This window comes from Mustelus asterias, chromosome 12 (assembly GCF_964213995.1).
Source record: "Mustelus asterias chromosome 12, sMusAst1.hap1.1, whole genome shotgun sequence".
Classification (NCBI taxonomy): domain Eukaryota; kingdom Metazoa; phylum Chordata; class Chondrichthyes; order Carcharhiniformes; family Triakidae; genus Mustelus; species Mustelus asterias.
The window spans coordinates 77,471,388-77,497,239 of NC_135812.1; the positions used below are offsets into that span (position 1 = coordinate 77,471,388).

At 44.5% G+C, this 25,852-nt stretch overlaps 1 protein-coding gene across 1 annotated transcript in view; it reads right to left on the bottom strand.

Annotated features, from left to right (window-relative positions):
- Nucleotides 1-25,560, bottom strand: part of pik3r6 (phosphoinositide-3-kinase regulatory subunit 6) — a 53,033-nt gene extending 27,473 nt beyond the window's left edge. Inside the window, exons 1-8 of the mRNA XM_078225470.1 lie at nucleotides 25,408-25,560; nucleotides 22,784-22,876; nucleotides 22,322-22,429; nucleotides 18,379-18,470; nucleotides 16,247-16,312; nucleotides 13,760-13,892; nucleotides 9,705-9,774; nucleotides 2,098-2,281 (exon numbers count right to left, since the gene is read on the bottom strand). Of these exons, the coding sequence (XP_078081596.1) occupies nucleotides 2,098-2,281; nucleotides 9,705-9,774; nucleotides 13,760-13,892; nucleotides 16,247-16,312; nucleotides 18,379-18,470; nucleotides 22,322-22,429; nucleotides 22,784-22,876; nucleotides 25,408-25,420 (759 nt within the window). The 5' untranslated portion in view covers nucleotides 25,421-25,560. The remainder of the gene's footprint in view (nucleotides 1-2,097; nucleotides 2,282-9,704; nucleotides 9,775-13,759; nucleotides 13,893-16,246; nucleotides 16,313-18,378; nucleotides 18,471-22,321; nucleotides 22,430-22,783; nucleotides 22,877-25,407) is intronic.
- Nucleotides 25,561-25,852: the final 292 nt, after the last annotated feature.

A 25,852-nucleotide genomic window follows, 5' to 3' on the forward strand; every position in this document is an offset into this window, starting at 1 on the left:
AAAGGGAAAAGGTGAGAGCGGAAATGCAGGAAATCGGATGGACATTGTTGAGGCCCTGTCAATGATAGAGCAGGTTGAGGGAAAAGGAGGATGCATCCGAAGCACAGATATGGATGGTGGCATCATCAAAGCAGATGTGATAGAGGTGGAAAAATTGGGAGAGTAGAGTCCTTGCAAAAAGTGGGTGTTGTCGAGGTCATTGTGGGAGGCAGTGTGGTCCTATTATTAGCAGGGCCGATCTCACTTTCTTTTCTATTTCCATTCTGCTAATGGCATTCAGTTCATAAAATTCTGAGACAGTTTTTCCACTGTGAACAACCGTGTATTGGGTTGAGATCACCTGATGAGTAACTGAGTTTAACTGGCCTTATTCCACTCCTAATCTTTAATGACTATCTGAGAAAGGAGACCGTTTTGAACATGAGTTCTAGAAAGCACAAAAGTAGCCAAGGTTTGTAAAAAAAAAATCACAATTAAAGTGACACTTGAACATTGGAACCTCGACATTCTTCCAAATGTTTAACTCAAATAAAAAGTACCAGAATTTTCATCACAATATATCCGGAAGGGGAGAAGAAGAAAGATATCTGGTCAGTGGAAGGTGCAGTCAAAAACTCTCCCAAACTTGTTATTTTGTGCTAAAATGTTAGTGACAGAATGCTACTGAATATGCAGAATCTCTCATCAACAATCGGAAGAGAGTGAAGGATCATGGGGGACTTAGACTCCCTACAGTGCAGAAAGAGGCCATTCGGCTTATCGAGTCTGCACCGACTCTCCGACAGAGCACATTACCCTAGCCCGCCACCCACCCTGCTAATCCCCTTAACCATGATGTGGAGATGCCGGCATTGGACTGGGGTAAGCACAGTAAGAAGTCTCACAACACCAGGTTAAAGTCCAACAGGTTTATTTGGTAGCCTTAACCTACAGACCTTGAGACACAAAGGGGCAATTTTGCATGGCCCAATCCACCTAACCGGCACAGCTTTGGACAGTGGGAGGAAACCGGAGCATCCGGAGAAAACCCACGCAGACACGGGGAGAATGTTCAAACTCCACACAGACAGTCACCTGAGGCTGGAATTGAACCTGGGTCCCTGGCGCTGTGAGGCAGCAGTGCTAACCACCTCCACCGGGCTGACTTGAAGATAATGAAAGAATTCTCACTTGGTTTCTAATGGCAAATTAAATCCATCGGGTATGGCATACAGTAATTCAACTCTGCATAAAGTTAAAGATTTATTTTGTTTAATAAAGTTTTAAACCAATGAGTAAAAATAAAAATGGTATACTCTTGATGTCAATTAATCCAATGAAGTCCTATGAAGAGATACTGGGAAAACAGCCTATTCTCTAAAGTTTCAAAGAATGAGAGGGGCAGCAGTGGTTAGCACTGCTGCCTCACAGCGCCAGGGACCCAGGTTCAATTCTGGCCTTGGATCACTGTCTGTGTGGAGTTTACACATTCTCCCTGTGTCTGCGTGGGTTTCCTTTGGGTGCTCCGGTTTCCTCCCACACTCCAAAGATAAGCAGCTTAGGTTGATTGGCCATGATAAATTGATCGGAGTGTCAGGGAGATTAGCAAAGTAAATATGTGGGGTTACAGGATTAGGGCCTGGGTGGGATTGTTGGCGGTGCAGACTCGATGGGCTGAATGGCCTCCTTCTGCACTACAGTGATTCTATGATTCTATGAAACCTACAAAAAACTTAAAGGATGGACAGGGTAGATTCAGGGAAGGTGTTTCCTTTGTTTGGGGAGTCTAGAACCAGGGGGCACAATTTGAAGAAAAGGGGGATGCCACTTGGGACCGAGATGAGGAGAATATTTTTACTCAGCGGGTTGCGAATCTTTGGATTTCTCTACGACAAGCAGGCTGTGGAAGTTCAGTCACTGAGTGTGCTTAAAGCAGAGGTGACATAAAGGAATACGAGGATAGTGTGGGGGAAAAAAAGCACTGAAGTGTATGGTCAGCCATGATCGAGAAGGATGGCGGAACAAGCTGGATGGGCTGAATGGTCTACTCTTGTTCCTCTGTCCCTATATTTCTAACGCTCTATAAATGAAGGGATTAGTTTTGAACATTCTACTGACCTGCAAAACGTCATCCAGTCTGCTGATATTACAGTTCTCTCCAAGGGCTGCTTGGATGGTATGTTTGATAACATGACCCATATTAACAGTGAGTAGCTCATTTGGGTTCATTGATTGGATCTCATTGTAAAGGTAATTGCAGATTTCTTCAGAGATAGCACCAGGATCAGCAAATACAAAAGTCCTGAAAAAGAAGGATTTATCTCATCAAAGAATTTCAATTTCTTTTGACCCGAAACTATTTACCTTTAAAAGCACAATGTCACATAACATTGCTCATTTAAAAAAAAAATTATACCAATGAGAAACATCTCACTCCAAATAACGTCAAACATTTAATTACCATATTTTTGGTATCAAATATTTCTCCAAAAATAAGCTAACGAGGCTGAACTCCCCATAAATCCAAGTCTATTTAAGATTTTTTCCTCTTCCGGAGAGAGCAGCAACTCCTTTGCACTTAGGTATGATAAAACTTACCATCCAATAGATTTTGGGCAGGATCTTGAGCCCACTCTTGCCGTCAGCGAGATTGCCGGTGTGGGCACAAGGAGCGGCAGCTGGAACCTGGAAGTCGCAGATCTCGCTAGTGCGATCGCAACTTCGCATTTTTGCCAGCCTCACCAGCGATGTGATCTTGTTCACTCCCACAATGGGTGTGATCCTGATTTACCTACATTTTAATAGATTTCCATATCATTAAACACCCCCGCCGCATATTCATACCGTGCTGACATGATGGGATGTCATGTCGGTGCGGTTTACAACAGGCCCACCCAGATGTGAACTTGTCGTGGGGATCCCCCTGGGGACGTAAAGGTGAGTATAGCCCCCAGGGGAGAGGGACATGGCCAGGCAGTGGCCTGATAATCCAATTTAACCCTCGATCTCCTAACTTGAACTTATCTCTTTCTCTAATGAATCATTGTTTTATTCTATTCTGTCGTTCCGACAACAGTCAATGCTCCTCTTATTCATTATAAGATTCAAATAAAACCGCTATTCTCCACTCGCTGCCATTCATGCTCAATGTTGGCATCAAGAGCCCTCACCGGACCTCCTCATCTAACTAGTTCTTTCTTAGCATTTCAAAACTCTGGAACTCTTTACACTTCTCAGTTTTTCCTTGTTCCTAAAATCTTTTAAAGCACAACCTTAGTATCAGCTAATCATTCCCTAACAAACCCCATCAGAACTGTGTCAGCCTCTCTGCCGTCCCACACTAACTCTTTCTCCCTGGTTTCTTGACTAAACATGTTGGGTAATGTCACATATCTGAAAAGCTTTCTACAGTTACACAAGAACAATAATCAAGATGTAACAAAACAAAGACCGTTACGGAAACGCGAGGAAGTCAAGACAACTTGCAAAGAGAGAGAAAATGGCGCAAAGAGGTGAAAAGAACAAGGGGTTAGATTTTACAGCCAGTGGCAAGGGGTGGGTCGAGTGGGCTACTGGAATGGAAGGTTCCCCCTCCAGGAAGGAAAATTGACCAGGAGAGGGTGAGGGGGCAGTTCCAGGTTCAGGAGGACTGGCGGCGAGGAACAAAGGCGGAAGTGACATCAGGAGGGGGCCCCCCTCACCTGGATGATGTCCCCCTCCCCCCCCACCTTTTTCCAGTTGGTCTCAAACGAACATACTATCCACTCCCGCCCACCTGCCAACACTAAGCATATTACCTGGGTAGCGTAACACGCCAGACAATCAGCTTGGCAACAAGCTCAATTGGCCTTTAATGATTTATTTAAATATGGGGGATGACCTGCCAGATTTGGTGCCCATCCACCAACCGTCTTATGGGGGACAGTTTGGGGAGTGGGCACAAAGTGAAGGGCTGAGCACCCCACCGCCAAAAACATGACTGGCGGTGAGCTGTAAAATCCAACCCGTGGCTGTAGAAAATTAAATAAAGTTTACAATTCAACTCAAATGCTGTGGGATTCCATCTGAGATATGATTTTAGTTAATAAAATGTCTATATTCTATAGAACAGTATATTTAAAGGCAACTACTGATAACATACAACCAAGGCATCTCTTTGGCGGTCTTGTGACGCAGTGGGTAGTGTCCTCGCCCCTGAGCCAGAAGCTCCGGGCTCAAGTCCCACCTCAGAGCTTGTTGGCCAAGGAAGATGCGTTCACAATGCAGTCAAACAGGTCCTTCCAAGCACGCCAATGGCTGGCGGTAAGAGCGGGAGAGACTCCTGGTCAGTCATGCTTGATATGGAATGGTTCCCCTCATGCTATAAACCCCTGGTGACAGACTAGAGATTGTTCCAAGAATTGCTAGCTATGGAAATGCTGCCTCAGTGCACCACTAGGTGCAGGAAGAGAATTGGAATTGGAATGACATCTCTATAGGCAATCACGGGTAATATAGTGTAAAGGATTGATGTAATCACCAGGATACAACACGTGAAAGATTAAATGGGTAAACTTGGACTGCGATGATTACAGAAACACGTTCCAAGGAACAACATATTTTATATTCTCCTGATGCAGAGAAAAAGAAAGGTCTTCGCAGTGCAACGTTGTCGAGAGGAACAATAAATAAATTGGGCAAGTGAACAGCATTAACCGTCTGAACTATCAGAAAGTGATTACAAGAGAGGCTACTTGAAATACAGAAACAGAAAAGGAAGAGAGAAAAGAAGAACATTAAACCAATGAAAAAAATCCCACTCAAATTCACAAAAACCACACTACCCAGAGTTAATATGTATTCAATCTGTCATCGCTCACACCTCACTGTAAAGTCCCTAATTTAAGGAACTGTAATTTCCTTCCTTTACCAATCCGGAAAACAAGGTTTGTTCAATAAATATCAGTCATGCTTCTCAAATGACATTAATCTAACTCTTTACTATGAAGAAATGCCAATTGATCCAACTCAGCCTCACCCTCTTGAAGTTTGTCCCACAAATCCATTATCCTGAGGGGAACAACATTATTTTCCAATCTAAACAATTAAGAGACACACAGAGAAGACAAACCTGACTCACAGAGAGAGAAAAAGGGACTTTTTTTCAAAAAAGGGGAAGAAATCGCAAAGAAACAAATGTGAAAACACTTAGATTTGGAAGCAAATTGGCAGGGAACGAGAATGCCCACAAGAGAGCATAGCCCAGAACATCAACAAGGTCATGTGTGCCGATATTGTGCAGTCAGATGAATGAAATTTCCCACTGGTGTTTCAGGAGCGCATTGCTCCTGTGTATCACGATAGTGCAGCGCGTGAGGGAGTGGGTGGAAATCAGTAAAGGAAGCTTACAATATAGGATTTATAATCATCTAGAAAGGAATAATTTGATTAGGGATAGTCAACACGGTTTTGTGAAGGGTAGGTCGTGTCTCACAAACCTTATTGAGTTCTTTGAGAAGGTGACCAAAGAGGTGGATGAAGGTAAAGCAGTTGATGTGGTGTATATGGATTTCAGTAAAGCATTTGATAAGGTTCCCCACGGTGAGCTATTGCAGAAAATACGGACGCATGGGATTGTGGGTGATTTAGCGGTTTGGATCAGGAATTGGCTAGCTGTAAGAAGACAGAGGGTGGTGGTTGATGGGAAATGTTCATCCTGGAGTTCAGTTACTAGTGGTGTACCGCAAGGATCTGTTTTGGGGCCATTGCTGCGTGTCATTTTTATAAAATGACCTGGATGAGGGCGTAGAAGGATGGGTTAGTAAATTTGCGGATGACACTAAAGTCGGTGGAGTTGTGGACAGTGCGGAAGGTTGTTGCAGGTTACAGAGGGACATAGATAAGCTGCAGAGCTGGGCTGAGAGGTGGCAAATGGAGTTCAATGCGGAAAAGTGTGAGGTGATTCACTTTGGAAGGAGTCACAGGATTACAGAGTACTGGGCTAATGGTAAGATACTTGGTAGTGTGGATGAGCAGAGAGATCTCGGTGTCCATGTGCATAGATCCTTGAAAGTTGGCACCCAGGTTGATAGGGTTGTTAAGAAGGCATACGGAGTGTTAGCTTTTATTGGTAGAGGGATTGAGTTTCGGAGCCAGGAGGTCATGTTGCAGCTGTACAAAACTCTGGTGCGGCCGCACTTGGAGTATTGCGTACAGTTCTGGTCGCCACATTATAGGAAGGATGTGGAAGCATTGGAAAGGGTGCAGAGGAGATTTACTAGGATGTTGCCTGGTATGGTGGGAAGGTCTTATGAGGAAAGGCTGAGGGACTTGAGGTTGTTTTCGTTAGAGAGAAGAAGGTTAAGAGGTGACTTAATAGAGGCATGCAAGATGATCAGAAGATTAGATAGGGCGGACAGTGAGAGCCTTTTTCCTCAGATGGTGATAGCTAGCACGAGGGGACATAGCTTTAAATTGAGGGGTGATAGATATAGGACAGATGTCAGAGGTAGGTTCTTCACTCAGAGAGTAGTAAGGGCGTGGAATGCCCTGCCCGCAGCAGTAGTGGACTCGCCAACATTAAGGGCATTTAAATGGTCATTGGATAAACATATGGATGATATTGAAATAGTGTAGGTTAGATGGGCTTTAGATTGGTTTCACTGGTCGGCGCAATATCGAGGGCCGAAGGGCCTGTACTGCGCTGTAATGTTCTATGTTCTACAAAAGAACTGAACATAGCAGCATGAGCATATGGGAGTGGTCAATACTTGCTGAATCTATTGCAGGACTGAGGTCACTGTCAGATATCTGTCATAGAGAGTTTGTGTGGTTTTGCGGCATTTTTAAAGAATGTCTTCAAGTAGAGCATCTGGCAAAGGCACCCAAATATAGGCAGATTGAAAGAGGAAGAACAAAAAGCACAGAATCCCAATAAAACCACCTGCAATTCTGGACAAATGCAACACAGAGAAAGTCTGCTCGGCGCCTGTAGGAGGAATTCTCAAAAAGTGTCTTACATGCGACATGGAACGAGATGGCTATGGTATTTATTAACTGCCGTCCCTCACCCCCAGGACTGCAGATAAATGCAAGTAAAAGTACAATGACCTGACTAGAGCAAACAAGTAGAACTTCCAATCCCCTCCCCCACTGTTGCAATGGGCATCAGTACAATGATCGCACTCAAATTAATAGAAGCACAAATAACTGTTAATACTATACTTTTCTCACGGGACAGTTACCAATTCTGGATTCTGAAACATTTATCGCCATTCCCCTAATAGTAATTACTCTCATGTAGAACCTTAAAATCCTAAGTTAATGGGCTGAAATCACCAGATATATAGCACAAGTTGCTCATTGTCACTCAAGAACTCGTAACCAAAACCTAGTACATTCAAATTTGTTATGACAGGAAGGCAGAGGACTGGAACCAGCATTGTACACATAAGAGAGCAGGTACACTGCAGAGCAAAGAACAAAGAAAATTACAGCACAGGAACAGGCCCTTCGGCCCGCCAACCCTGCACCGATCATGCTCCCCGACTGAACTAAAACCCCCTTCCCTTAAGGGGACCTCTATTCCCATCCTATTCATGTACTTGTCAAGACACCCCCCAAATCGTATCTGCTTCCACTATCGCCCCCGGCAGCGAGTTCCAGGCACCCATCACCCTCTGTGTAAAAAACTTGCCTCAAACATCCAAATCCAAAGCAGATCAATGAGATTCTATACAACAAACAGCTTTAACAGTAGGAGATGGCGAGATTGGCTATTGTCTCTTGTGGACATTCTCGTTCCCTGCCAATTTGCTTCCAAATCTAAGTGTTCGCACATTTGTTTCTTTGCGATGTCGCCCCCTTTTTGAAAAAAAGTCCCTTTTTCTCTCTTTGTTTCAACGTTGAGACAGATCAGTGGGAGCCAACACAGACTTTCCTTTACTGCAGACTCATCAGAGTAATGGAGGACAGAGGGTAATCAACTGGAGGAAAAGTAATTAGAATTTTTTCTTCACCAGCTAAATGAGCAGCAAAGCAGAAGATTAGAAAGATCAGATCAGATCAGATGAGTATCGAGAGCAAGATCCTATCCCATGTCCCTCTGCCAACACCAAGATGGCAGCTCCTGCTTTTGCAAATTCTTCCACCAGTTTAAACACATTCAACCAATTGCCTGCAATCATGAAAGCAAGAACATGAGATTAGGGGATTTGCAAAGCATAAGAGGCTTAGTGGAATAGAGAGTGAGTGAGGGCACGTCACCTTCCCAGTGGAGGCCAAAGAGAAGGCTTTAGGTCATATAGCTCATGTAAACACTTGAAAACTAGGAATCTCCCAGCTATGTTGAGTTTCTGAGGTCCGTCTTGCAAGGCGTGCAGCAACTGACAGGCATGACTGAAGTCTATACCCTTATTTGTGGTTACATCAGGGGAGAATTATCCTATTGCAGGGATCAAAGTAGCAGCTACATTGGAAACACCAGCCTGGCCGGGCAGAAACTCCAGAAATACATCCAACAGCGATTCCCTCACAGGACCTATTGCCTCCTCAGTCACGTGACTATTTTGTAGCACAGGAGTAGCCAACCAACTTTTGCCATACAGCAGTCACTGAGGAATCTACCAAGTGATAGATTACAGCTTACCTTCACCTCCTCAGAGGTCATCATGTCTAGATCAAGTTTTTGAATGGCAGAGTTATACAGGGCATGGGGAAATGCAGGGGATGCATTCAGAGAAATGTCTGCTCCCCCGATCTATCAGTGCAATTTAAGAAACCCTTTAAGATCCAGATAGTCTCCTCTGGGACTACCCTGAGTCATGTGTCTGTTTCTTGTAAGCGTTTGACACTTTCTCCTTGTTGGCAATGTTGCTTAATTTCAGTGTTTGTTTTAAAGTTCCTTCCTTTGCGATTAGCTCCTCACTCACAGCCCTTTTAATCTTCAAAGTAAAAATGTTTTTCCCTTGAGAAACAAAATGTCTCCCGCGAATATTGCTTCTGAGTTTATCATGGATATATGGCTACTTTACTTTTTCCCTTTCTAACTCTTTCAAACATCGACTATGGGAACTGATTGGACTATCTAAAATGTCTGCAATGAACTGCAGTGCAATTGTCCCATTTTCTGTTCTCCATTTGACGGTTAGAAAATAAAAATAGCTTGCTTCCTGCATTAAAGGCTTCCATCAGCACATTTAAACAGTCTCCACAGGTTTTGTACAGTAGCAATTTGATGCAATTAGGCTTGTAAGATTCCTGAGCATACAATGTCATTTTGCTGGTGTTAGAATCTGCTCCGCAAATGGTGAGAAAAGCTGTTTATCCCAATTGCTATTGAGTGATGTGTTAGGAAAGGATTAACTACTACCTTCCATTTTAAACCTAATTGGTTTGCTAATTGTTTAATCATACTGAGACATATAAACAGGTTACAGATGGCACTGGGTGTTGGATGTGGAGTTGAATCAGAAAATAAAGTGAGTTTACGAAGAAGCAGGACTTGAGTTTCCTTTACTGTACTGCAACTGAAAGGCCCAAACCTAATGGAGTCACATTTGGCTTCGCATTCCTGCCACATTGAGTCTCCAGCCCCGAGCTGGCATTATTCTCCGATATGTGGGCCATAGAGTCTATCCCCAACATATAAATGACCCCAAAGCTGGAAGTAGGTCAGATATGCCACGTTATTGCCATTCATTCTCGAGATACTTTCACCCACTTATCATCCATTTGATCATACTCACTTTTCCAAATGTGGAAATGTGTCGTTCTTCAGACCGTGTTCGGAAATAATTAACCTTTGGTACAATACACCTGTAAGAACAAGAGGCTTTAATTATCACAGACTCCCTACAGTGCCAAAGGAGGCCATTCGGCCCATCAAGTCTACCCCGACCCCAATCCCACTCAGACCCTATCCCCATGACCCTACTTATTTACCTTACTAATATCCCAAACACTAAGGGGCAAATTTAGCATAGCCAATAAACCTAATCTGTACATCTTTGGACTGTGGGAGGAAACCGGAGCACCCAGAGGAAACCCAGGCAGACACGGGAGAATGTGCAAACTCCACACAGACAGCGACCCAAGCTGGGGATTGAACCAGGGTCCCTGGCGCTGTGAGACAGCAGTGCTAACCACGGTGCCACCCCATAACAATGTCCTACTGAGATTTTGAACTCGGATCGCTGGATTCAGAGTCGCTAACCATTACACCATGGAACCCACACACACAGTTTGAAATGAGGAGTTGGCGATGCATGTCTCTAAGTTATCAGAAAACTATTTTATCCAATTGCCTATCTAAACACTTCTGGTGATATCTTGGCTGGGATTCTTCGGCCGTTCACGCCCCGCTGCCGCTGCAAGAGAGGATGGAAAACGTTCCAAATCTCCGTTCATTTCAGCAAGATTGGAGAATCACGCCGGCATGAATGGCCGGTAATTCCAGCCCTGATCTAGAGCAGACAATTAGAGTTTTGAAGCATCTTTAATTGAAAATGATACTTGCAGTTGATCTTGAAGTATTTACGTTGAGAAATATCAACATTATGAATTTTCATGTCGAGGGGGAGACTCTATGTGAAAGTGGCACTGGAGGTTCCGTCCCCAAACTTGGCCCCCACGATATTTGCGGTGGAGGGTTGAACTTTGCACTTCTGCGGACTTGTATATGTTAACATGCAGCTGCCTTCAGTCTGATCTGATTTTGCAAGGAGGGAGTGGGAAATATGATGTGTGCCCATTCGACCCGATAGGAGAAGATTCAAGCTTTACCGGAGATGATCGGAGTGGGAGGGTACCCTTTGAAGAGATAAGGTATCCTTTTCAATATGGTCCCAAGACACATTTGGGAGAGGTCAGCTTCCCTTTGGGAGAGGTCAAGTGACTTTAAGATTGTTAAAAGTACACATGAATGTGCGTAAAAAGTGCATAAACTCATTGGGACTGACAAGCTCATTGAAGCTATCAAAGGAAGCTGTCAAGACATTTACATCTCCTGTCATTTAAATGTTTGGGGAAAAAGTCTGCAGTGTTAAAAAAAAGTGCTTGCTATTTCAATCTTTGTTGGCATGCACCTGGTAGGTGTAAGCTCAAAGAGCGGTAGGTGGAGGACTATCAGCTATCATGAGTTAGCATTGAAGCTATAATGGATCATGGCGTGAGTGGAGGATCAGAGGTTGGCACAAAGGCTCTGAGCAGCCACTGGGCAGGGGTGTTGATGGGGTGGGCATGAGATGGCTTGGGCTGTCTTGAATGAAGCATGGGGATTGTGTGAGTGGGGGTGGGGGAAGGGGTAAATGCTTGAGAGACTTTTTTTTTGGTTTCATTCTTTTTTCACAGCTGGGACAAAGTGTGAGAGCTCCAGCTCACCTCTACACCCAGCAATTCCTGTGCCTGCCTACAAACTTTCTCTCAGGGTAGTGGGCATAACTCCCATAAACCTGCATCCCCAGAACAAAAATCTGAACTTTGACGGCACTTTTTCAGGAGCCCGGTTCTTGGGAGTCAGGATTTCTCCAAATTTTGTGCACCTGACGTGAGAGCCAAAATCCCAGGATTTTGCCTTTGGGAGAGTGGGTGCTAACCGGAATCGGGCCTGCTACCCACAGGAAGAACTCAGGCCACGGAGTTTGGAGATAAGTCTCGCAGGAATAATGGTGCTGACGTCTGAGCTGTAGTTAATAAATAGGAGTTTGACATAGGTGTCTTTGTTATCAAGGTGTTCCAGGATTGAGTGTAGGGCCAGGGAGATGGCATCTGCTGTGGACCTGTTGTGGCGGTAGGCGAGCTGTAGTGGATCCAAGCCCGCTTTTTCCCTGTAACCTTTGATCCTTTTACCAGTCAAGAACCTATCTATCTCTGTCTTTAAATGCACTCAATGACCTGGCCTCCACAGCGTTCTGCCCCAATGAATTCCACAGATTCACCACCCTATGACTTAAGAAATTCCTCCTCATCTCAGTTCCAAAGGGTCATCTCTTCACTCTGAGGCTGTGCGCTTTACTGAGGCACACATACTTTACAGTAAAATCACCTTGGTATCTCAGCAACAGATCAGTATCCTGATGTCCAATTTACATCAGAGCTGAAGAGGGTAAACTAAAGCATAATAACCCCCCCAAAAATAGTACAACTAAAACATTAGCAGACATCATTTGTTAAATGCAATATTTGCTGAAAGTAAAGGAACTCCTGTTAATCTTGTTAAATAATCTTATGACTCTGTGTCAAGTGTAGGTGAACATTTTCCTTCTTATGATGCAAATTAGGTTACACCTGTAAATAGATACTAATGGACAAGTGGTCACTTTAATCCTGTGTGTCAGATTCTGGTGCACTTCAATTTTACCTTGATAAAAAAAATGCTACAAATATGGCCGGAATTTTCCAGCCGTTTGTGCGGTGGGATCTTCAGGCCCTGCCACTGGCGAAACCCCGTCACTGGGGGACCTGGTATACAATGGGAAACCCCTTTGACAGCCACAGAGAAGATCCCACTGCCACCCAATGGTGGGCTACCTCTGCCGCGGCGAAACATGCTGCGGGGGCCGTGGAATATCCCACCGATGCAGTTGTACAACACAATGGGTAAAAATTCAACAGGTAGTGCAGGAACTGATTGTAAAAACAGTGCTCATCATAGTCTTCCTAATTAACCCTGCAAGTTAGTCATGTTACCATTACAAAGCCAGCTGCTCTTGCCCATTCCCAATAGCCCTGGTAAAGGTGGTGGTGAGTTGCCTTTCTGAACCATTACAGATCATATGGTGCAAGTACAAGCTGTTAGGGAGGGAGTTCCAGGATTTTGACCCAGTGACCGTGAAGGAACAGTGCTGTATTTCCAAGTCAGGATGGTGAGTGGCTTGGAGGGGAAATCCCAGGTGGTAATGTTCCCACACATCTGCTGCCCTTCACGTTACATTCCAGCACTTAGTATTACCTTGATTAATTCATCTTATATTTACATAGGTATATAGATAGATATTCAGTTCTGATGCCAAATTTCATTAGGGTAACGACATGTACATATAAAAATCAGCCTGCCATTAGTCCAACTAAGATCAAACTGTCTTTTGGAATAGTGGTTTGCAGCTTTTCTGAAGCCAAGTGAGAAAACTTCCTTCCAAACACCTGCCCCTCCATTAGTGAGCCAGGTTTGACTGGTCTACAATCACCAGTGCTTTGATGTACGATGGATGTGTTGAATTAGATATTGGAATACTTAGCTAGTCACAGAGGATTGGCTTGTTTCAAACTCGCATCATCTGGTGCGGCCCTTAGAGAGCTACTTTAACCATTAGGGAAACCAGCTTGGTGGAGACTACTGAAAACTGCCTTTTCTCACAAGCTGGGGCACAGCGATGTTTGCAGAGTTTGAGAAGACAACCATTGCAATTCTGTAATTTGGAGTGAGGCAGAGGGAGGGGCGACATTTTGGGTGAGATGTTCCGGCCTCTCAGCCGCGTGTTTCCCGTCGGCAGGAGGTGGCGGGTTGTTTGCTAGCGGCGGGGTTCTCTGGTCCCGCCACTATCAATGGGAATTCCCATTGACGTCACCCCACACCGGCGGGAAACCCACGGGCGGAGGTGCGCTGCCGGCGGGACGGGAGAATCCCGCCGGTGTGAACAGACGGAGAATTCCAGCCTTTATTTCCCTGAAACCCACCCCCACCCCCCAAAGCAGCTAATGCTTACACCTGCACTCACAGGGAAGCTCTACATTAAAGAGATTGATTATAATAACTGTACACTCCAAAACCTAAAGGTTCATCAGTTAGGTCGTGTTCACTTACCTGGCGCTTTTCTTTCAGCTTTCAGCATAACCGCATACTCGTGTGCAATGGTGCAGTAGGGTTTGGCAAAGGATAGCAGCCTTTTGCAAAATTTATATGCTTTCTCGTGAAGATCATCAGGAACATACGCAGCCTGAAATGTAAACAGGTCATGTTTTTTTTTAGAAATTTGATTGTATAATATTTAAACATCATTTCACTTATTTTATTTGATGAGAAGTAACTTTGCAAATACATCGACCAAAATGGTGGCCGTTAAGTGTGGCTACAGAAGACACAAACCTGAGAAACAAAACTTAAAGGCACTGAAAAGACAATAAAGCAATTTGAAATTAAAATGCCAGATGGTTTTCGATGCGCTGGGGATTGACATATACATCTGGGATTTACATTCTGTGAAAGTCTTGGGTTTTGCTTTTGTTGTTCCCTCCATAAATTTACAGTTTAAAAATATTCTTCAAGGTCTCAACTACAACAGGATTTCTGCATTAAGTTTAAAAACATAATAATATTGCAAAGTCAGGAATCATTGCAAGAAGAGAAATGGTTGAGAAATGTCATGTCGGAGACGCATTTCATTTAAGATGTCACTGAAGCTGTCTACTTGCTTAGATAGAGTAAGAAGTCTCACAATACCAGGTTGAAGTCCAACAGGTTTATTTGGAATCACGAGCTTTCGGAGCGCTGCTCCTTCATCAGGTGAGTGGAGTCTCTACTCACCTGATGAAGGAGCAGCGCTCCGAAAGCTCGTGATTCCAAATAAACCTGTTGGACTTCAACCTGGTGTTGTGAAACTTCTTACTGTGCCCACCCCAGTCCAATGCCAGCATCTCCACATCATGCTTAGATAGATGTAAAGGATCCTGCGGCAGTATTCACAGAGTAGCACTCATAGAGGAATATGATTTCCTCTATGGGGTTCCATCTAACATTCACCCCTTAGTCAATGCTGCCAAAAACAGATTAACTGAACAACTATCTGAATAATATCGGGGCATTGCTGTAGGCAAACTGGCTGCCATTTTTGTCTATATTAGAACAGGTTTGAGTAATTTATTGGTTGTAATCCAAAGTTGCTATGTCAATGCAAGTTTTTTATGTTAATATAACTATAGTACTTAAAACAAAAAGAAGAAAAGTTCCTGGAAGAATGGAAAATATCTCAATTAAAAACCTTCGTTCGGAATCCCCAATCAAGCAACTAGAAAGACGTCAGATTTGTCCACATCAATCGAAAAAAATTGTTTTGAAAAGTAAGTCAATTGGAGATTAGCATCTGCAATTTTTACTGGGCTGGGGGCACTCGCTGGTCAGGTAGGTTTTATAAAGCATTATTTTCAGTTGAATTTTCTCCTCATTTCCAACTAAAGAGATTGCATCCCTCCATTCATATAGATCTGCAATTTTGAAATGTCAGGAGGTTCGGAAGGTGCAAATTATACCTGCACATTTCTTTTATAATACTGGGGAGGCATGGTGGCCAGCACTGCTGATTCACAGCACCAGGGGTGTAGTCAATTTCCATAGAATCACTACAGTGCCGAAGGAGGCCATTCGGCCCATCGAGTCCACACCGGCACGTGAGAAACACCTGAAATTCTGCTGTGCGATCTCCAAAACAGACTTCTATTTGGCCAAGAAAACCATTTATAAAATGACCAAATGTACCTGCTTTGTGCATCTCAAAAGGAGAACCTTAATGAATTGTAAATGAACAGCTAATTGTGACATTTGTAGTGACTCTATAATAAACGGTTAATGCAGTGTTTTGAGCAGTATTTGCTCTTACATTTTTTAAAGTCAATTATCATAGAAATCATAGAAACCCTACAGTACAGAAAGAGGCCATTCGGCCCATCGAGTCTGCACCAACCACAATCCCACCCAGGCCCTACCCCCATGTCCCTACATATTTTACCCACTAATCCTTCTAACCTACACATCCCAGGACACTAAGGGGCAATTTTAATCATAGCCACTCAACCTAACCCGCACATCTTTGGAATGTGGGAGGAAACTGGAGCACCCGGAGGAAACCCATGCAGACACGAGGAGAATGTGCAAACTCCACACAGATTATAAGTGGATAAATTTTCAAAACAAATTATAAGCGGATAAATTTTCAAAACAGTACTGCTGGGGCTAAATCTGCCTTATATTAAGTTGATCTTTCCCTACACCCCAGCTGTGACTGTAACGCTACATTCTGCACTCTCTCTTTTCCTTCTCCCCTATGTACTCTATGAACAGTATGCATTGTCTGTATAGCATGCAAAAAACAATACTTTTCACTGTATCCCAATACATGTGACAATAATAAATTAAATCAAATACAGCAGTGAATACTGAGACACCACTGATGTTTAAAAATAGGCTCGTATTAAACTTGTATGCTAAACAGAACTTAAAAATTACACCCAGTCAAAAGCATTTATACTACACTTATCCTGCAGATCAAATATCCAGCAGATTTCACCCTGCACCCACCTGAATAATCGCATACATTAAGATGTTCAGCAAAGGTAGAATGTAGTGCTTATTGTTTTTCTTCGCCTGTTAAAAGAAAATCCAGTCACTGTTGGACTCAAGACTTAACAATTCTCAAGAATCAAGCCATTAACAAATTAAATGTAGCTAATGTTTTTTATTTTATCAATTATGGAGTTTTCTATTTGATCAATAATGGAGTTTTCTATATATGTTTGTGTCCCAAAGAATGACCTTGATGGGGAATAGAAGGCGTGCGGTACATAGAATCAACATATACTCTGAGTAGTCACATACATGCACCTTAAAAGTATCTTAACCTCTAATTTGGGGGTGTGAGATTGGAGAGGATGTTCCCTCAATTTACTATTTATATTATCATAAATGCATATACATAATAAATGAATGATTTTGCTACAAATAATAGGAAATATCCCCTCCAACATAAGAAAATCTCTGAGTTTGTCGTTTAGAATCACAGAACCCTACAGTGCAGAAGGAGGCCATTTGTCCCATCGAGACTGCACCGTCCACAATCCCACCCAGGCCCCATCTCCATAACCCCACGTATTTACCCTGCTAATCTCCCTGACACTAAGGGGCAATTTAGCATGACCAATCAACTCAACCTGCAGATTTTTAGAGTGTGGGAGGAAACCAGAGCACCCGGAGGAAACCCACGCAGACACAGGGAGAGCGTGCAAACTCCTCACAGACAGTCACCCAAGGCAGGAATCGAAACCGGGTCCCTGGCGCTGTGAGACAGCAGTGCTAACCACTGTGCCACCATGCCACCCACTTCCTGGTAGGCAGGCTGACAATTATACCCCTCTTAGTGGTGCATATAGACATGAGTTTTACTGATCAACACTCAAATACTTCAGTTCACATAATTCAGCAAATACTGCGAGACCAAATGCTTCAAACATCAACATCTTCACAAAATGTTGTTGCTAAGTTCAATGACAAATGGTAGGGTACTGCAGGTGTAGCTTGCTTCTATGTAAGATGGCTGAAGGATCTGTATCCACAGAATACCATGGGTTTATCACTCTTTCATTATCATTGAGAGATCATGGGGCAATTCTTCCAGCCTGCTGCGCTGCTCTAACAGCACACTGGGCTGGGAGACATCAGCGGAGGCTGTTTTGCGGGCAGGCTTCGCACTGGGCGCCAAGGCCTCCGCGCCTCTCCCAGCCCGAGACTTTGAGCATCATCATTACTTCAATATTTAATATTGCATCCCATTAGTGGGCCCGGGCTGCAGTCTCTGGGCCTGCTAGCATCCGTCCTCCCCTGCCAGGAGTGGTTCACTCCAGCGGCGTTTACTACTGCTCCCCACACCAGCGAAGAACAGGTGGCCCGAGCCCTCTGGAGGGAACAGAGGCCATTGAAGTCTCCCCCAGGAGGTCCGGGTGAAGTGGGGGAGTACCGCTGGGCAGTGCCAGCCTGGCCCCCAGCACTGCCCAAGGGGCAAACTGACAAATGTCCAACGGGCACCTTGGGACTGTGCACTAGGCAATGGGCAGTGCCAAGGGGACAGGGCCAGAACCTATTGGGGGATGGGACTTATAGGGGGCGATCAGTGGGGTTCCCACTGTCACTATGCATTGGGATTGAGGGAGGACGGCGGTCAGATCTGGCCATCTGGGTTTGGAGAGATGGGGGTGGGGGTGGGGGGGGAGGGGGGGGGGGTGGGTGGGTGGGTGGGTGGGGGCGGGGGGGGTGGGTGGGGCGGGGGGGGGGGGGGGGTCCAGGAGGCGAGCAATCGGGAGGCGAGGGGGGTCAGAGGGGCAGCGATGGGGAGGGGTTTGCGATGCTGGCCAGCGATCGGGAGGCTGGCAATGGGAGGGGCCACTGCACATGTGCCAATCTCTGCGCTGACAGATCAGCGCAAGCGCAGTAGCCCACTCAGCGCTATGCTGCCGGCTTCTCCAGTGAGAACAGGCCATGCCCCCTGATCTTCAGAGGGAATCCCATTGAGGCACTGTGTGATGCAGAGTTTGGGTGATTCATTCTGAAAATCCCGCTAAAAAACCAGGAGGAGTTACTCCCGTTTTCACACGAATTGGGACTTGGAATTTTTTTGGGAGAATCCCGGCCCACATGTTTATTTTTAAATAATTTCTCACCAGTTCCAGTTCACTAATGAGAATTTTGACCAGAAAAATGTTGTTGTACGGGTCTCGTTCAGTCTTCTTGTGCAATGTCCACCTAAACATCCCTGTGGAAAAGAATAAATACAGCGGTTTCATTATTTACAATAATTCAAATAAACATATTTAGTCTTCAGAATGGAGGGCTGATATTCTGTCAGAAAGCAAAAACAGTTCTAAAAAAGCAGAGATAAGTGCAAACAGAGTCCCCGAGGAAAACATGAAACTTGGGCAAAGGTTTCAAGCCATTTGAATGACGCTCATGTTCATGCACATTGGGCATTGTATGTTTATGGAATGTAATTATGGAAGCTTTTTGATATGACTTAGACCTCAGCACAGATCTCAATGAAGTAAAAGCAAAGTAAGTTCAAAATATATCAAACTACAAGAAAAATAACATTTTCTGCTTCATCTAAAAGTCTAGGCTTAATTTTATACATGCTTTGAGCCAGCATAGGAAATTTGTATGCATGGCTTGTTCGTCTGAGTCAGATCCTATAATTAACTGAGGTGCACTTAGGGGCAGGAATCACTAGATGGGCATAAAAGAGAGAAGAAATGCTATCGTGTAATTGTCTGTGTAACACAGGTGCACCAGAGTTTTCTTTGTTCTTTTACACTGGGTAGTTGTCTTATACCCCAGTTACGAATATCTCCATGTAAATAAGGGCGACATGGTGGCACAGTGGTTAGCACTGCGGCCGCACAGTGCCAGGGACCCAGGTCCTATTCTGGCCTTGGATGACTGTCTGTGTGGAGTTTGCATGTTCTCTCCGTGTCTGCGTGGGTTTCCTTCGGGTGTTCCAGTTTCCTCCCACAGTCGGGTTAGGTTGATTGGCCATGCTAAATTGCCCCTTAGTGTCGGGGGATTAGCAGGGAAAATATGTGGGGGTTATGGCTATAGGGTTTGGGTGGGATTGTTGTCAGTGCAGTTTCAATGGGCCGAATGGCCTCCTTCTGTAGTCTCGGGATTCTATTCTATTCTAAATACACAAGAAATTCCGTGACTTTTTAGTTTTAAAAATAATTAGTTGTACTCTGTGAAAGTTTAAACGGCTTAAACAGTAAGGATCAGGAATTGGAGTTATCTGACCAGTTATGTCGTACCAAATGGTTCCAGCAACATACACCATACAGTTCTGTCTATACATGTCTCTAAAAACATTGAATTGCATGAAGACGCTGTAGGGCTTTAAAATTATATCCTCCAATGTGCAGTCTGATTTGAGGATTACTAATTTTGCACTAATATATGTTAGTTTATTCACAGTACAAGTTAAGGAACCTGATTAAACTTGTATTCCCATTTTTCCCTGTGTTCCCATTTTGAAGAATTGGATAATGGCCTGTCACTCCCCTGTTGCCGTTTCCTCAATGTAAACTAAGTTTGCCCCCTAAGCCTCAGCATGATCCTTACCATTCTGTGCTTGCCAGTGACCTTTGCCCTTTTTAAAAGCAGGCCATTTAAAATTGCATACAGCATTCTAAAGCTGCCCTTATCAAAGGTGAAAGATCAAGGCTGCTGAATTGGATTGGTAGAACATAGAACATAGAACAGGACAGCACAGAACAGGCCCTTCGGCCCACGATGTTGTGCCGAGCTTTATCTGAAACCAAGATCAAGCTATCCCACTCCCTATCATCCTGGTGTGCTCCATGTGCCTATCCAATAACCGCTTAAATGTTCCTAAAGTGTCTGACAAAACGATAAATGAATTGCTACCTCATTAGGAATAATCAGTGAGTGCTATGCATGCATTTCTATTTTCATAAGAGTTTAAAATCATTGGTAATGATCCACTTTCAGTTGTGGGAATTCTATCCACTCCATGACTGTATGTGTGTGTGACTGGTATTCCTTGACCTCCAATTCACAGAAACATAGAGGGTGGGATTCTCACCAAAAAAATTCTAAGTGCCGAATTCGTGAAAAAACTGGAGTAAATCTCGGGTTGGCCAAACACCACCCCGGTGGCCAGCCCCAATCGCTGGCCTCCCTCTCTCTGTCATCGCTGAGTGCAGAGTGGCAGCAGGACACCCCACACCACTGATCTCTCCCACCCCCCCCCCCCCCCCCCCCCCCAAGAGGCCCCGCTCCCGATAGACCCTGCCTCACTCTGGCCCCGATGCCCTGTGGGCAGTGCTTTGCTCCTTGGGCAGTGCCAGGAGGCCAGGCTGGCAATGCCCAGGGGTCACCCCTCCCTTTACCCTCAACCTCCTGGTGTGCCTCTATGGTCCCTTCGCTCCAGTGGGGTCGGGCCGCCAGCTCCCTGCTGAGTGAAACTCTCCCGGTTGGGGAGGAGAGAGGCTAGTGGGCCTGGAGCATAATTTAGTCAGCTCGCGCCGATTTCTGGTGCAGTGCTAACGACGTTGGAAATCCGGCTGCCGGAGATGTGTGGAGGCCATGGCGCCCAGTGGGAAGATCACTACACAGCCTCTGCTCGAGTCTCCTGGTCCGCTGTGCTGCTAGAGCAGTGCAGCAGGCTGAGAGAATTGCCCCGAGAATGTTCAAAACACAGGATAAGGCCATTCAGCCCCTTGTGTTTATGTCAGCATTCTGCACGAGCAACTCACCTAGTCCCATTCCTGTGCCTCTTCCTTCAAGTCCTGCACATTTTTTCCATTCAGTTCATTATCCAATTCCCCTTTTGTAGTCCTCGATTGAATCTGCCTCCACTGTGCATTCCACATCCTACATCACTACGTAAAATAGTTTTCCGTCATGTTGCCGTTGTTTCTTTTTCCAATCGCCCTTAGTCAGCGGCCTCTCGTTCTCTGTCCCTTGGCCGATGAGAACAGGTCCCCCTGTTCATTCTGTCCAGACCTAACACCCCTATCAAATCACCTCTCCAAGGAGAGCAGCTCCAACTTCTCCGATTTATCCAACTAACTAAATTTCCTCATCCCTGGAACCACAACCCTGAATCTTTGCTGCACTCACTCTAATTCCATCACACCTTCCCTAAAGTGCGGTGCCCAGAGTTAGATCCAATACTCCAGCTGAGGACAAACAAGTGTCTTACACAGCTTTATCAGTCTGGTTACACAATGGGTTCAAAAAGGCATTTAAGGGATTTTGTATACACATGATGGCAGATAGAACTATGATTTAAATTAAATATATTATTCTTAAATTTAAAAAAAGGCAAAATCATAAGACTGTCAACCAAATATCAGTTATAGCATTAGACCATTGGCAGATCAATCATTCAATCATAGAATCCCTACAGTGAAGAAGGAGGCCATTCAGCCCATCGAGCCTGTACCGACAACAATCCCACTCAGTCTCTATCCCCGTAAACCCCATTTACCCCACTAATCCCCCTAACCCACACAACTTGGGACACTAAGGGGCAATTTAGCATGGCCTATCCACCTAACCCGCACATCTTTGGACTGTGGGAGGAAACCGGAGCACCCGGAGGAAACCCACACAGACATGAGGAGAATGTGCAAACTCCACACAGACAGTAACCTGAGGCTGGAATTGAACCTGGGACCCTGGCACTGTGAGGCAGCAGTACTAACTACTGCGCCACTTAGTTATATTTGAGATTTGATCTAAGTAATAGTTCATTACTCTTTAACTGATAACCTTAAAAATCTTTCCTCGGACACCACAGATCCCTGCCTCGTACGCCAGGGACCCGGGTTCGAATCCTGTCTTGGTTCACTGTGTGTGTGGAGTTTGTATGTTCTCCCTGTGTCTGCGCGGGTTTCCTCCGGGTGCTCCGGTTTCCTCCCACAGTCTGAAAGATGTACTGGTTAGGTGCATTGGCCATGCTAAATTCTCCCTTAGTGTACCCGAACAGGTGCCAAAGTGTGGCGACGAGGGGATTTTCACAGTAACTTAATTGCAGTGTTAATGTAAGCCTACTTGTGACACTAATAAATAAACTTAAACTTAAAAACTTACCTCGACTGCATTGGACTCCTGAGGGTCCTTCTTCCAGTTCCCGTATAATGGCTTTTACACTGCGCAGAACATCAGCCTCAGCATTTCCTGCTATACCGGGGCTTCCAACTAAACAAATCAAACAGAATAAGACACATTTTACCAAGACCTATCACAAACACTGACTCTCGGAGTCTCCAATCCCCATAGAAATGGGAGAGTGGCCATAAGAAATAAAGTGTCAGAAAAATATTTTCTCACAGCCCGATTTGTTACAATATTGTCTCATCTGGGATCTGCAGCAGCAGAGGGTTGGTTTGAAAAAAAGAAAAGAAAACCATTATGAGGGGAAAGTAAGAGTCTGAGAAAATTGGAGGTGAAAGGAAGAAAATGAAAGGAAAACTGGAGAAACAGCGAGAGAAAGAGCCAAAGGGAAGCAAAGGCCGGCACATTTCTGGATCTTTCTGTGTTGGCGTCACCTACCCCCAGTACTTGTGCAGTAGTCCTGTGACAACCTTGTGCCTTCTGCAGGTTTTACCTCCCATGACGCTGCAGTGTCTTTTACTGGATCCTTCACTGAAACAAGCATGAATAAAAATAATTTCATAACATAAATAAACCCATTAATCCTCTATTTTGGGGACACAAATTTCTTATCTCTCCCATGAAAACAATTAAGCAGCCCAAAGATGTGAAGGTTAGGTGGATTGGCCATGCCAAATTGCCCCTTAGTGTCCCAAGATGTATAGATTAAATGGACTAGCCATGGGAAATGTGTAGGGATAGGGCAGGGGAGAGGGCCTGGGTAAGATGCTCTGTCACAGAATCAGTGCAGACCCGATGAGTCAAATGGCCTCTTCCGCACTATAGGGATTCTATAATTAATCTTTTTTTAGTCTTCAAACCTCTTGTTATACCTTTCTCAAGCATTAGGAAGAGTAGAACGGTACAGCACAGAAGGTGGTGATTCAAACCACATTGCCCACAAGTCTTTGAAAGATTCTATCCAATTAGTCCTACTCCCTTGCTCTGTCTCTGTAGCCGTGCAAGTGGTTCCCTTTCAACTGTTTATTCAACCCCTTTTGAAAGTTACCATTTTGCTGGTTCCACCACTCTTTCAAACAATGCATTCCAAACCATAGTAACTCACTCTGTAAATTATTTTTCCTCGTGCTAATTATCTAAAATCTGTGTCCTTTTGTAATTAACCCTTATTGACATTGGAAACAGTTTCTCCGAATTTAATCTATCAAACCCTTTATGATTTTGAACACTATGTGGTGGGATTTTCTGGCCATGCTCATCCCAGAAAATCCCACCCAAGGTCAACGGACCTTTACATGGTCCATGTCCCACCCGCTACAATTCCCATAACGGGTGGGATGGTGAAATTTCGGTCATGAATTTTACTCGTGTTTTTTAGAATCCTAGAATCCATAGAATCCCTACAGTGCGAAAGGAGGCCATTCGGCATATTAAATCTGTTCTCCAAGGCGGCCTTCACAACACACGACAACGTAGAATCGCTGAGCAGAAACTGATAGCCAAGCTCTGCACACATGAGGATGGCCTCAACCGGGATCTTGGGTTCATGTCACACTATCAGTAACCCCCATGACTTGCCTGGACTTGCAAAATCTCACTAACTTTCCTGTCTGGAAACAATACACATCTTTTTAACTGGTGCCTAATGCTCTCTCCACTCACATTGTCTGTACCTTTAAGGCTTGATTAGCTGTAAAGACTCACATTCCAATCATTATTCATGTAAATTGAGTTTGTGTCTTTGTGCCCTGTTTGTGATCAGAACTCCCACCCACCTGACGAAGGGGCAGCGCTCTGAAAGCTAGTGGCTTTTGCTACAAAATAAACCTGTTGGACTTTAACCTGGTGTTGTTAGCCTTCTTACTACATTAAATCTGCACCAGCTCTCCGGAAGAGCACTCTATCCAGGCCCACTCCACCGCCCTTTCCCCATAACCCCATGCATTGATCATGGCCAATTCACCTAACCTACACATCTTTGGACTGTGGGCGGAAACCAGAGCACCCGGAGGAAACCCACGCAGACATGGGAAGAATGTACAAACTCCACAGAGACAGTCACCCAAAGCCGGAAAAGAACATAGATCCCTGGCATCGTAAGGTAGAAGTGCTAAACACTGCCGAATCCTATAGCAGAGAAAGCGGCATTCCACGCAGCATGAAAGGGTTATACATATAGTCCCACACCCTAGCTTTTTTCCCCATAACCCTGTGAATCAGTTCGCTTCAAATCTATGTCACTCTGCTCTAAGACTCCAAGGTTTTCTAGTCCCTTCACATAACGGAAATCCTATTGTACCAAATCCCCTCTGCAACCTCTGCAAAAGCCTTGACGTTCTTCCTAAAGTATGATGCCCAGTATTTGCCACAATACTCCAATTAAGGCCTAAGCAGTGTTTTATAATGTCATTTTCCTTGCATTTCAGTCTGTCTCTCCCTCTCTATAAAGCTAAGAATCCCTTTAAATTTGAAACGGCTTTCTCAACTTATAATTCACACTCGTAACAGTAACATTTCCCCGATGTAAAAATACTCTGACATACTCTACATCTGGTAGAGTACCACTCCCCGATATAGCCCATATCACTCGCAACAAAATACCCCACAAACCTAACACCTCTCAGAATAACTGTGGCATGTACTCTCATCCTTCACAGTAACAACCCCCGGCGGTACTCCAGGTTTCTCACATTAATACCATTAGAGATAACAGGAGTCCTTACTGTGCCATTCTCTTAATATGCAACTGATCCATCACAGTACCATTCTGATATAACCCACACGCCTTGTACTGCAATGTACCACATTTCTGTTGCCATTCATTCAGCCGGGAGTCATTGATCAATTGTCGGAGCCCCAATTTTAATCAGCATCGCCGAACTGAGTCAAGTGTGGAAATTCGGATGACAAAACTATGAAAGAAATCCATCGCTTTTGACGGGACGAGGCATATGATTAAAATTCACAACAAGTTACACTTCAGAGCGTAAACGACTCAGTTTCTGTGAACAAAAGTGCTGACATAATATGGGAAGTTTCTACAGAGCTTCACTTAGACTAACCTCCAGGCTCCATTGTTAAAGTGCTGCTTAGTGTCTTCAATGGAATCGAGGAGCCACATACAAGAGACTGACTGGGATAAAAGCCGGGTTTCCCGATTGTTATATTGATTGCGCCTGTGGATCCTGATGATGTCTACATTATTTTTCCTCCCGTCACCGTTTACAGCTACAAAATTAAAAAGAGAAACAATATTACAGTGCGGAGTGTATTTAAACTGTGTTCGCAAAGAAGCTCTGGCTGTTAAACCCACAGTTTTAGGTTCAGCATTCAATACCATGTTTGTCCGTGAATGGTTTTTTTTTACAAATGTGCTTTTTTTTAACATGCAACATCATAACAAACACAACCACTTTGTGGCTGAAATTGCAACTTTTTACAATCAGAGAGCTAGGATACAATCTACTACATGGACAGAGCTGGAGAGCCTTCAGCAAACTGCACAGG